Source organism: Anser brachyrhynchus (genome assembly GCF_964034855.1).
Source record: "Anser brachyrhynchus genome assembly, chromosome: 2".
NCBI lineage: Eukaryota > Metazoa > Chordata > Aves > Anseriformes > Anatidae > Anser > Anser brachyrhynchus.
The window spans coordinates 154,137,609-154,151,770 of NC_137695.1; the positions used below are offsets into that span (position 1 = coordinate 154,137,609).

Sequence of the window (14,162 nt, forward strand, 5' to 3'; positions counted from 1 at the left end):
GTTCTGAGCTTACAATTTGCATTACCTCAGCTCCTTAATGGAGTGAAAGCTATTGAAGACCACTACTGTAGTGCTCAGGCAGGTAAGCTCACAGTTAAGGCTTTCAAATACACAGTTCTAGTATAAATGTCAAAATTATCTGCATGGGCAAAACCAATTTGGAACCAAAAGATCAATTCAGGAGTACCAAATCCCATTATCTGCTTTACTCAAAAGAATGGATGAAGAATCCAGACAGTGCTCAATGGCCCCACACAATCTGTTCCATAGATTATTAGCTGAAGAGCATATGAACAGTCTTCCACCTGTTATAATCTTTGATTGGGTAAACAAGACTTTAAGTCCAAGGGATTTTTAAACTTTGTGCTACCATCTTACTATTTTTTTTTCCTTAAGAAGTCATATACATCTACATATCATCAGCATTGCCTTATGGGTTTTTCATCGCTGTTTATGTCCCCGTCAGCTAGCTGCCACATTCCGATGATATAATTAAAATACACACTGAAGTTGTATGTACACATCAAAACAACAGGATTCCAGTTTCTTTTTATGCCAGTGAAGTTTGTGTGGAATATGAGACAGATTATAAGGCTGAAAGCTTAAAACCAGAGTATTACCTTCATGAGCCCAAATGTGACGCTGAAGGTCTGAGCCATTCTTCATAAAATAAAAATCACAATAGGGACATTTCACAGCTCGTTTTCCAATAAGTCCTTTCAGCTGAACTCTTCTGCCAAGAATCTCAGAAATTGTAGTCATTGAAACCTCTGAGAGAAAAGTAATAGATAATAAAAATCACAAGGACATCAGGGAGTTTGTTCTCTGTTATATAACTAAAACTGAAGAGCTAGATCCTGATACACTTCAAATTTTTAAAAGCTTTACTTTCCCTCCTGTCACTCAGATAAGACCTAAGCAAAGAACACAGCACTTCAAATTTAGGACCTTTTCCTTTAACGTTTTTAGTATATTCTTACCTTTCTCTCTTGATCTGTGTACTCAGTGTCCCCACTGTCTGGTTAAAACAAATAAATAACAGCTTGGGTGTGCCACTGGCTTACAAACTATTTTCCAGCAATGAACTTTCCCAATAAACCAATTTGGTGCCTTTTTCTTCGGTATTTTCAGAAGTCTTTATTCAAGATTTCACCTCAGATCTCCAGAGATGCCAACGATCTCCAGACTCCATTCACTTCAGTCACTGCTATGCTCCTCAGAATGCCTGATAATCAGAAAGAGACTCGTGGAATAAATATGATTGGAAGACCTCTAAGGTCACCTGCTCCAAGCGGGGCCAATTTAGGAGGTCCAATATCAAAGGTAAACCAAGCTGCGTGGGGTCACATCCAACCCTGTTCTGAACATATTCAAGAACGGTCAGTCTACAACCACTCTATTCCAGTGTTTGACCACCTTCACAGTCAAAATTATTCTCCTAATATCTGATCAGAATCTCGATGTTTTAACTCATGTCCCTTCACTGTGCGGTTCCAAGAAGACGCTGGCTCTATCACCTTCTTACTCTTATATCAAATAGCTCAGGTCAGCAATTAAGATTCTTCTCCTAGCCTTCTTTTATTCAGGCTAAACACACTCAACTCTAAGTTTCTACTCCATATGATTTAATATTTTAGGTGTCACTGTGAAAAAGCTCGAAATAAGGAAGATTAAATTTAAACATCCTAAATACACATACAGAAAACATTGCCAAATGCTTCTAAAAATAGTCTCAGGACTATTAAATTGCATGTTAAATCAGACAGTGGGTGAAAAGGCAGGTAATTCAGACATGGGACCAAAATCCAAGACTCCTTCACTGCTGAGTTCCCTAATCATTTGGCAATAAAGCCAAACTCTCTCCCTCTCTTTGGTTTGAAATACTGCTCTACAAGTCTAAAGGGACAGAGTTTTGTCCCACTGCTTTCATGGGACTAGAATTCAACTCCTATTCTCTGTAAACCTAGAAGAGGAAGGAGTACTGGAGTACGGGTTAATAACATGTTTTCTACTTGATGAAAATGGAAGAGGTGGGGGTGTGTGTGCTGAATGTTATTAAGAGAGGAAGATTAGGGGAGCTACAGAAATAGCATTTTAATGATAAATATGAAATGATTTCATTTTAAATTATTTTTTGATGTGCCGTTTTAAAATTCAATTCCTTTTAACAGCATCCATTGTTTTCTTCCATCTTTATTATTTTCCATTTACATTTTTAAAAACAATTGCACTCATTCCATTGCAATACTTGACAGTTTATACCAACAGATCCCTTACATTTACTTTGCTTGTAATTAAATATGTTGTGGGAATAAAGGATTTCCTCCTGATTACAAGGACAGTGTGCACAGGGGAAAGATCTGTGCATTAATGCTGCTCCATATATTAAAATAGTTGTTGCATAACTACTGCACAGACATATCTTAGACATATTTCTTTAGCACCATGGAGATATAGCAGCAAAATACCAGATTTATTAGATAAGTTCTATTCACATATATGAATTAGAAATGAGGATACAAGATAATAGGCTGTGCATTTTTTTTTTAAACCTTAGTTCTATTATAATCCAGAGATTAAAAAAAACACTTTGCTGGATCAAAAAATTTATGCTATACTTTTAGAGGGATTCAGATACCAAATAAATTGTTCGTTGTATTTAAATTCATGAGTTTAGCACAGCAGGGCGCCGTGCACAGTACAAAGAGTACTGCTACTTCGCAGACTGCATTATTTAGCGAGACCTTGTACATTCCCCGGATGAGGCAGCACAATAGCTTTACAGGCACAGCTCTTGAGCTTTAATTTTTATGCCTACCAGGTGGCATACCGACTGACTACAGCACAGCAGAGAAACCTTTCCTCACCTCAGTTTGGTGTACTGGACATTTCCCGGATGTATGACAAGCCCTCCACCAATCATACTGTTGTAGAGTGGTCTCCAAATAAAGAGGGTTGGAAACAAGATAGCTGAAGTGGGAGCTAGTCTGAACTCAGAGTAAAGGAAAATGTTAAAAAACACGGGCCTAGCACTATCTAGTGGCAATAGGAAGATAAGGAACTACTGCTTTACACATTATATTTCAGAGACAAGAAAAAAAAAGGTATTTTAATGGGATTTTTCCTTTCCCAAACTCAGTTTGAGCATGGCTGGTATTTTATTTCTTAATACCCAATTATATTGGGTGGTAAGTATGACTGTAAAATGAGCTAATTAACATATGTTACCCAATACAGTCATCTCTCCATCATCCACAGTAGCAGTGAGCCTTTCTACCCAACATCACACAAATACTGAGAAGGAAAATATGGACGTTGTGCTTGAACAAAATCAGGGCACTGTAAAGCAAGGTGTAAATAGAGTTTGAATGAATTGCAGCGGTCAGCTTGGATCCAGGTAGGTTTCTCCAAACCAGCTTAATACTGGCTGTAGAATATGATGGCAGGTTCTAGTCTGAGCCCTCCTGCAGACTTCAGTTGGCCCTGGAGTTTAGCCCAGCCACATCCCAACTGAGCATGCCTGGATTCAGCCCAGGGACCTCACATGAATTAGCCTACAATCACAACAAACTACTTACAGACAAAATAACGTGCAATACACTCATTTCTGTCAGTTTATGTATGGCCAATACAAGTGTTATGTCTCATGTGCTGTTACACGATGTCTGGGGGTCTAATTCCAGACATCCCAATACTTAATTTGAATTCATCTAAGTCCTCTTTTGGATGGACATTAGCTCTTTGCAAGGTGATGACAGATTGCTTAGCACAATTACCTGATTTACTACACAACACACAAGCTAGAACAATAACTCCTTCACTCTAACACCTGCAAACCCAGTAGTTAGATTATAATAGTTTTTTTCTTTTTTTTTTCCAATGTAATCACATTACACTGCTCACTCTAAACTTTATACTTTTATTGCAAAAGACTGAGAAATTTTCCCTGATTTTTTCTTACCAGGGTGATTTGTCTTGATGTGTGATTTTATAAGTCGATCTTCAGAAAATGACTTCTCACACACAGGACAGGAATAACTCTTTTTATCCTTAAGGAAGCAAGAAAGAAAGAGATTGCATTATCAGTCCACTAGTGTAATCACTGCAGCCATTATTCAGTAATACATAGTTCTCAACAAAGTTATAACTGACAGTTCCGTTTTTTAACAAAAAATTAAGATATTTATAGTGAAATAATTGAAGGAGAAATATGGAAGAATTCTAAGCACGTCATTAATCCTCATGAATGTAGGGTTCCAAGTTACAGCACACGAGAAAATGCACAATAAATGCAAGCATTATCTTCTGGCTGACTCTTTAGGGGATCGGGAGTTGAAAGATAAAGTCACATAACAGACTAAAACTTATTTGATAGAAGCAGGAATATTCAGGTTTTTTTCAGTGATTTCACAAATCCACCCTTCTGAAACCTAAGGATCAGATCTCATTATTCTGAAGACATCCACCAGTATGTGCATTTATAATACTGCTTAATGGCCTGGAATTGAGCAGAAGAGTTACCAATGACAGATGCCATTACTTATTGGCTACATTTTTAACGTTTTATAAATATTCAGCATTTCACATATTACCAAAAAAGCATTATTCTACTATATTGATTTAAAGACTTCCAGACTCCTCTGGCTTTTATCAGTGTCACCAATGTTATAAAAGCTTTAACACCATCCAAGAAGTTGAACTAGAGAGCTTTGATGCAATTCTATCTATATGCAATTTTAATGTAATATCTATTGTAATCTTAGCGTTATTCCAGAAGCACCTGGCTCCACATAAAAATGCAGGACTTCATTAATTGGAGAATTACCCAATTTAAAATAATCTTTGCTGCTGATATAAATTGAAGAAAGTGCTCTTTCCAGAAGCAACTGCTGACACAACAGATAGACACTCAATCAAATACATGGGTCATCTACTCACCTCTGCACTGATCAGATTAATAGATGAGAGAAGTATCAAACAACAAATAGAGTGAAGTCTAGTAAGTCTTGACAACTAGGCAGATAACCAGATAACATACTACCTTGTGGGAGATGTGTATCTACAAACCACTCACTGGGAAAGGTGACTTGATGCTACAGAACAGATATTTCAGTGGTTATTTCAGGAAGACAAAAAACTTCTTGAAGAGCACAGGAGATTACTGTACCAAAAAGAGAATGACTCCTGTGTTATGAAAAAGAAATTTGGAAGTAAAAGGAGAAAAAGAATTCTGGACTCTACCAGTTTCTCACCTGCAACCACAGAGCATCTCTGAATATTAATGAAAATAGGACAAGGTGGTTAGTATTGTCTGTATGTTGCGGTTATGCATTTAAAAATGGACTTCTCTCTTAAAAGAAATGCAAAAAATGAAGGATTCTCATGGTAAATGGGTTTTGGAACATTATGCAGGTATTTGCATTCAGTATCACATACAGAGCTCTAAGAAAGAAATAACTCATTGGCTGAAACAGCAATAAATAATTTCCTGACAGTAGGATATGGCATATGAAACTCCTGCTGCAGTTAATATGGCAATGGCACAAGAATTCTGATTGCACGGTTAGAAAATCATCTGCTCCTGCGAGAAAACCATGCCAGGGACTGGAGATGGCAGCTTCTGGAGAATTAACACCTTGAGTAGAATAAGTAGAGCATCTTGCTAACGTGGAGTTGGGGCAGTCGCCATTTTCAGCCCTGAGAACCTCAAGTGAAGGTGGAACAGCACAGACCACTAGCTAGTTTTTGGAGGAAGAGATTCAAGAAGCCTGCAATGCTAACAAAATACTCTCAAGAAAGAGCTGTTAATCTGGGGAAATAGGATCTCTCTAATTGTGTTACCTATTATCCCCAACCTGCTACTGATGATTTTGGACTTCTACATGAACACGTTACTCAAATGAAAATTGACAGATTAATTCTAATTAAACTCTTTAGCAATATTTGTACTTTCTCAGAGGCTGGGTTGCATGATCACGTTAATAATTTGACAGGTGTAAGAAAAGCATAAGCACAGTATCCTTTAGGGGCTAGGTGAACTTTATGTTTACATATCTTGGTCTATTCCTCAGACTTGCTATGTAACTGGTTTCAAAAATATACTCTAAATCAAAAAAAAAAAAAGATAGTCAATATAAATTTAATTTACAGTTGAGCACTGATGATCTTTATGAAGTTCTTCAGATTGCGCCCAGAACAGGAGGACAAATATACCTTGCTTCATAAAGTTATATAACAAAAGATAAATCCACTCCACACACACTACTTTAATGCTGTAACAACTTTACTTTCTTGCTATACTCTTCCGGAACAACACGAGCCTACAGGCACCAAGAAACATATTTCCAAATGATGATGGTGTAAAAAGAAATAAAATATAATAATTCATAGAGGTTTCTTCAAGCAGTTAGAAAGTTATCTACACCAAGGTTCTGCGGTAAATGAGCTTGGCTGATGAGAAGCTTGACATAAGCCAGCAATGTGTGCTTGCAGCCCAGAAAGCAAACCATGTCCTGGGCTGCATCGAAAGGAGAGTGGCCAGCAGGACGAGGGAGGGGATTGTCCCCCTCTACGCTGTTCTTGTGAGACCCCACCTGGAGCCCTGTGTTCAGCTCTGGGGCCCCCAGCACAAGAAGGACATGGAAGTATTAGAACAAGTCCAGAGGAGGGCCACAAAGATGATCAAAGGGCTGGAGCACCTCTCCTGTGAGAAGAGGCTGAGGGAGTTGGGGTTGTTCAGCCTGGAGAAGAGAAAGTTCCATGGAGACCTTACAGCGGCCTTCCAGTGCCTAAAGGGGGCTACAGGAAAGCTGGGGAGGGACTGTTTGTCAGGGGGTGTAGGGATAGGACAAGGGGGAATGGCTTTAAACTAAAATATAGTACATTTAGATTAGGTATAACAAATTCTTTCCTCAGAGGGTGGTGAGGCACTGGCACAGGTTGCCCAGAGAAGCTGTGGATGCCCCATCCCTGGTAGTGTTCAAGGCCAGGCTGGATGGGGATTTGGGCAACCTGGCCTGGTGGGAGGTGTCCCTGCCCATGGCAGGGGGTTGGAATTAGGTAGGCTTTAAGGCCCCTTCCAACCCAACCCTCATGACTCTATGATCTTCACAACACGTCCTTTGCAGCATAACAACTTGCACTTCTGAGCAGAGCCAAGCTCCAGTGTCTCACAGAATGCATACAGCTGAAGTCAAACCTTTCATAGTTGTTTGTCCAGGTCAGTGTCACAGACTTTCAGAGCTTAAGTTATTAGTTTTTGACTGTTTAAGTATACTTCTGTCACTGCCCTGAGAGCTTGTTACAGCGCTAGTCCTTCAGTGTAAGCCCATCACTCTCAAAGCTGGCTTGTAAGAAATCCTCTCTTGCAAATTGAGTATTTCAGAGCTCTCCCAGGTTACAACACAGGGTCCCAAAGAAGGTCCCCCCAGCACAGCTTGAGCTCTTCAGTGCCCTTGTCACAGGCAATGACAGAGGCACTTCGAAGGACTTAGACCGAGGTTGTAGTAATACCTTCATCACATTCTCAGCATTCAAGTTTTCCTCTGCTATGAATAAAAGTTATTTATTCTGTGCCATAGCAGACCGCCTGCCTTTTAAAAGCCTTTGAGGGTTTTTTTGAAGGAAAAAAAAGTAACAGGTGGGATGGATCTATCTTTGTTAGGGCCTAGCTGCATAATCCAATCAACCACTTCCATTTCAGAGTCACATCCATACTTCCTGAGATTTGCTTAATCCCCCTATTAGCCAACTCGAGAATATAAAAGAAGCTAAAATAATTCCAAAATAGTTAGTTTTCTGACTGAAAATACTGTTCAAATTCCACAAATCAAGAATTAATTGGGTCCATAAATATTTTTAAACCCAGTGAAAAAAGTAGTCTGCTATTGTCACAGAATTTTCTTGTTTGTGCTACGGTTCATTATGAAATAAGGCCGCTTACACAGGAAACACAATGCCTTTCTCTTCATATAAATGAATTTAAATTGTGCTAAGAAAGGGATGCAATATTTACTTATGTTATAACGTACAGCTCACTGAAGAGAATTCTGCTTCTTTGAGGCACGTGTTTCAAGATAACTCCATGGGTAGCTGTACTAGTATACAGCCATAAAACAACAAAGCAAACAAAACCCACAACACTCCGGCTATGTAGCATTTAAAACAATGGACCACTATGAAGTTAATATTTAATGAACCAAGCAGTGACAAACATAACCAAGGCTGCAAAACATCATAAATGTTATCAGGATATTAGAATGGACTCACCAATAAAGTGACATTTTGAATGACACAACTACCTTATCCTATGAACACACAGAGAGTAATAGATGATTGTGCTATATATCAATATAAATTCACTATCTATATGGCAGTACTGCCACTAATTTCTAAAGAGACTGTGTGAACTCTTAACTGCTTGTAAACAGTTTCATCAGTAGTGTAAAATTAAGGCCACAGACATTCTAAAAATTGTTCAAGCCCAAATGAGACAAATGTGACACAGAAATCAACAACACACTCTACTCCTTTTAGTAGTACTGATGTTATTTCATGAGCAGGAAATAAAACAAAGCTCTACCAGATCTTGGTGCTCACTGCCAAAATTGAATGCTTCTCATCTGCTCAAGGCCTCTGAACTTGACGGCCAGGTGAGCGCAGTACTTGGGCCAAATGGATTACACTGGCTTACAAAACAGCTCTCTGCCATCGCCACTCCCCTTCCTTAAACAGCTTCTGTGAAGCTAACGGTCAGAGGAATTTTCTCCTGATGCCAGGCGCTGTGCTGGTGAAGGAACTAGGAAGAAGAGACATTTAGCATCACTTTCTCCCCATACTGCAGTATTTGCCTGTTTCAACTCTTTCTGCTTTCTTATATTGCACATATATTAAAAACAAAACAACAACAACAACAACAACAAAAGCAAACAAAAACAGTGAAACAAAACAAAGGCAACAAGATTTTACAGAAGATGCTGCAAGGAATCTGGCAAGGCATAATTGCTTTACACAAGCAATAACACATACACGTCAGAGAAGCATAATAATAAAAAAGGAGCCAAAAAAAAAAGGCATGAAAAGCAAGGTACTACACAGAAACTGATGACAGACGAAAGACAAATTACAGGAAGTGTCTAAGCTAGCATGACAGTAATTTTATTTGCCTCAGGACCAAGTCAGAATACTGTGAAGAGCAAACCAGTGCATACAGTACATAAATATTCCCCAAACTACTTTCTCCATATTTAACTCTCCTCCCACACTGTTTTTTCTTTCCAATATTTTAATTTCAGTGCATTTTGATAGTTTGATACTTGAATGTTTTGTGTTCTTCTTTTATTTTTTTCCATAGCTGATACAAATATTCTTCAACGTGGAGGAAAACACATGATGAGCGCTTGGAAGCTAGCCATAGTCCTGCAAATCGCAAACACTGTCAGGCATCTGTCGGGGTTATCACATCCTCAAATAAAATTCCTGCAATTACAGCTTCAAGTCCTACTCAGACATGCAATTGCAGACCTTCTTGTAGTAAGGAATAAGCTACACTGAACTCATGCACATCTGCCCTTGTCTAAGAGTATTTTCAGCAAGTTTCCACAATTTGTTAATTACCAAAAAAAAATCTGTTTAATTTTGTAGAGTAATACAGAGACAGAGCCTGCTTCTGCACCTACAGAATCAACAGAAGTTTTAAATAAGAACAAATCAGAACAAAGCTGGGCTCGTGGGTTACACTTTTGAGGAGTGAAAGAGTTCAGAAATCCTCACCACAGCTGTCATGATGCTCAAATAAAAAAATAAAATAAAATCAAGAAAGATTCCTGAACTAAGCTGATGTAAGAATCAAAACGTAACTTTGTTAAGCTGGTCTGATGTACCCAGAAAGTGATTAAGCACAGCTATGAAGGAAGCTATAAATTATATATTTGTACATATAATATATATATACTTAATATATTATATATATATGTTATAAAAATTTGTAAATGGCTAGACAGACTTTTAAGTTTGTCAGGTGGCAGAAATCACAGCTCACAAAATGTTAAGCAACTGCATAGAGTACTTTTTCAGCATTTTTCTTGAATTAACTTCTAGTAAAAACGAATGGCTAACTGACATTTATTATGGAAGCCAGCCCCAAAAACAAAACCCATTTTCCAACTGAGTGCCCAATTAGACATTTTTCAGTTAATTCTTTCCCTGTCAAGTATCTTGCACTCTTTACTTTGCAGTGGTAACAGCCCAAAGGTAGAGGTATCACAACCAGATCAGTGACGGTGTGAAGAAGACACTGCTCAGGAAGGGGAAAAAAGCAATCAGAGCTCAAGTATCTCACTTCCTACCCAGAGCTCTAACCACGCTATTACACAAAAGGTCAGCAGCATAATGAAATTTCTAAGCATCCTTCCAAAGAACAGAATCATTTGCATCCAGAAATGTATGTGAATGCACGTAGGCACCAAAGAGCAAGGAGCTGTTCCGGGTCCGCACTCATTTTATAGAGGTGCTTATCTTTAAGTATCACTTATGTATAGATTTAAAATGATTTCAGGCACAAACCTCTCCGTGATGTTTGTCTACTCAGAGCAGATGATTGGTGCGATATACTGAGTGATGGGGATGAACAGAAAGCTGCTTTTTAACAACCATCGCTTACCCTGTTCACCAAATAAGACAGGAATCCAGCTGAAGAGCAGTCAGGAACATCGTAATAAAATATGTGCATTTGTACAAAGAGCTGAGATTTTTATATTGACTATCACCGGGGAAGCTTTATTTTTAATATTTATTATTAATTTTGCAAATGAAAATTAACATTAAAGTAGCTTTCCATATTTAACTATGTCTAGTTTGTTAAATTGTGTATTTTGGAATGAGCAGCCCTGTTTACTAAAGGTAGGTGTTAAGTAAATATAGCAAGCAGAGGGCACAAAGACCAGTAAGAGAACTGCCAAGGTTCGTTACTGCGTAAATGCCAATACATGAATTTTTCAATCCATTTAAATACTCAAATACAGATGACAGCAAGCATCAGTAAGCATAATTCTGAAAGATCTCACTTTCACACTGTTTTTAATTATGAAATGCATTTTCTCAGTTCTATTTAGGATCATGAAAATCATCCTCCTGGTGGGAGCTGGCGGACGTTTATCACACTTGAAAAGCAGGTACAAGGCTTATACAAGGACACGGGATGTCTCATTTCAGCCTCTTTCTTCTAACGTGCTCTCACACATCATCTACACAGATTTTTGCCATCAGATGCACATCATAAATTTAATAAATTCAAAAGCCACCTAAAAAATGTCTTTCCATATATTTCATAAGAAAATCAGATTCTGTTTAAAATATCAGCAATAAAGGGGATAAAAGGGGGAATAAATTCTTCCCTTTCTTGTCACCTATGTTGTTTTGTTTGTTTGCTAAGCTGTCCTGCAGGTACAAAAGACTAGTACTTCACATGACTAGGAGGTGAAGTGCTTTTATCTCTTACAAATACTTTAAAGCAACTTCAGCTGTTGGAAATACTGGCCACGAGCCTACCTGCAGGCTGTAGAAGACAACCTGAAACCACTAGACTAGTATGTTAACATCTTTTTAAGGCAGCTATGTAGAAATTGTCTGGGGAAAAATTAACATGAATCCTTAATTCAAACATCATCACTTAAAAAAGGGAATACACCAATAATATCACAATAGCTGTGATGTTACTTTCTTATATGATTAGGAAGAATGTGTACATACGTGGTGAGTTCTACATTGGGTTTATGTGCCAGGGTTTTGGTGGCAGGGGGGCTATAGGGGTGGCTTATGTGAGCTGAGCGTGGCAGCTGCCCCATGTCAGATCAGAGCCAGCTCCGGCTGGCTCCAAAAGGGACCTGCCACTGGCCATAGCTGAGCCATGAGTGATGCTGGTTGGGCCTCCGGGATAGCTGATTGAAGAAAGGGGGGATGGGGGGACACTGTGGTGCAACAGCAGCTTGGAGAGAGAAGAGTGAGAACCATCCCTGCAGCCCCCCAGGCGAGTGCAGCAGGAGGGCAGGAGGTGCTCCAGGCACGCAGCAGCAGTTCCCCTGCGGCCTGTGGAGAGGCCCCTGGTGGAGCAGGCTGTCCCCCTGCAGCCCACGGGTCCCACACGGAGCAGATCTCCACGCTGCAGCCCGTGGAGGAGCCCCCGGTGGAGCAGGTGGATGTGGCCTGGAGGAGGCTGCGGCCCATGGAGAGCCCCCGCAGGAGCAGGCCCCGGGCCAGAGCTGCAGCCCGTGGAGAGGAGCCCACGCAGGGGCAGGGGGTCTGGGGGGAGCTGCAGCCCGTGGAGAGGAGCCCATGCTGATGGATGGGGGGCAGGTGGTTTTAGCTTGCTTTTAGTTCTTACTGCTCTGGTCTCCTAGTGATAGACAATAAATTTCATTAATCTCCCTATGCTGAGTCTGTTTTGCCCATGATGATAATTGTTGAGTGCTTTCCCTGTCCTTATCTCAACCCCTGAGCCCTTTCCATTGTATTTTCTCCCCCTTTCCCTTTGAGGAGGGGAAGTGAGAGAGCAGTTGTGGCGGAGCTCAGCTGCCCAGCAGGGTAAAACCACCACAATACTGCAGGTGTGTAAGATTTATTTACAAGACAATGCCAGTGAAAACTACAATGTTGTGTAAAGAAGAGAGGACTATCTCTGCACGTGTTTCCTTGTTCTTACAGGATAGAAGGGTGAACGTTGTTATTAAATAACCGTTTTTGTTTGTTTGTTTATTTGTTTTCCCTCTGCTGGAAAAAGAACAAAAATAAATTCAAGAGAAGGGTAAATTAACTTTTGGAGATATTTTACTGCATAAACTATTAAAAAGCTAAACTGAAATGACATAGCCCATGCCAATTTTCAGGCATTGTAGTCAAGAAAGTGTAATTACAAATAGCTAATGGACTTTATGAAATCCTCGACTGTACTTTACTCAATGTCAGTATCTTCACATAAAATCATACAAGACAATATGCTCCACCTAAGCAGACCGCCTCCAGGACTGACTACAGTCGAAAGTGGGCCAACTTCATTATTCCAGGGTAGCAGGCTCTTGCCAACACCCTTTTCTAGAGGTCAGTATGAAACTGGAAGGAAAAACTGTGTTCATACACGGTATAAGCGTATCATAACCTCAGTACACACGGGTCTAGCACGCACCTCAGCGCTTTACCTTGCAAGCGAACAGGATCCTGCTACATGGTATGAAAAGTCAGCCACGGTACACAGACCTTTCCTGACAGCAGCTAAACCTATTTGGCCCAGCCATGCAAAGTAATAAAGCAACAAGAAAACCCCAAGCAACACTGATGTAAAGAAAGGAATTGGCTTTTCTTAATCTTTCAAGATGAAACATTTAAGTGAATTTTTCTAAAAAACACCGTCATTAACAATGAAGAATAACAGTTTCTTTCCTTAGACACTTTTAAATTCCTTCCTATTCTGAACATCACAAGCTATTTTTGAAACATATGCAAGCAGGGTTGATGTAGAAAACATTTTTTCCTCAGAAGATTATTTATCTGATGATGTTGGAGCAGAGAAACTCACAAAGCAGCGTCTTACTGAAAGAGGGCTTCCAGTACGGCATGCAGTCCGTTACACAGTCTCAAAGAAAACACGTAACAGGACACCGAAAAACAGATCCAGTACCTCTTCTAGCACAAGAAGCGACTGCAATGGGCATTCAGAGCCGGAAGGCTTACCAAATAAGATAGGAGACTTTGAAACTAGAACTCTTCGTCTTTGTAACCACTACAGGAAATGGTAACTGGATGGTAAATGGGCTGCAACTTAGTTAGACCTACTGCAAAATTACACATATATTTTTTTCCTCAACAATTTAACCCTGTTAATTAAGACAGAAACAGATTTTCATTTTACCATACTCACCTGCAAGAAGGAAGAGATTCAGTTCCATGGAATGAAGTGAAGTAAATAGTACTAGACATCATTTTACTCTATCAAGACCCAAAGAATCTGAGAATATTGGGAAAACTGAAGGAAGAAAATGGATGCAGACATACCCTACTGGATTCACACACCCTACTGGAAGCTACAATGAGAGAGATCAAATGTATAGTTGCTCTAACTAATGTATTCCCTGCAGAGAAGTGTGTAGAGCATGCTCAGGACTCTCATCTAC

The 14,162-nt window shown here is 39.5% G+C and overlaps 1 protein-coding gene across 7 annotated transcripts in view; it reads right to left on the reverse strand.

Annotated features, from left to right (window-relative positions):
• The window catches only part of ZFAT (zinc finger and AT-hook domain containing), an 89,505-nt gene that overhangs the window by 33,182 nt on the left and 42,161 nt on the right, over positions 1-14,162 (reverse strand). For all 7 annotated transcript variants that reach the window (XR_013946173.1, XR_013946174.1, XM_080579028.1 and 4 more), the window contains exons 8-9: positions 3,962-4,049; positions 621-770 (exon numbers count right to left, since the gene is read on the reverse strand). Coding sequence is in view for 5 of the 7 variants with exons in the window: in XM_080579028.1 (XP_080435154.1) it covers positions 621-770; positions 3,962-4,049 (238 nt within the window). In the remaining 2 variants the exon portion in view is untranslated. The remainder of the gene's footprint in view (positions 1-620; positions 771-3,961; positions 4,050-14,162) is intronic.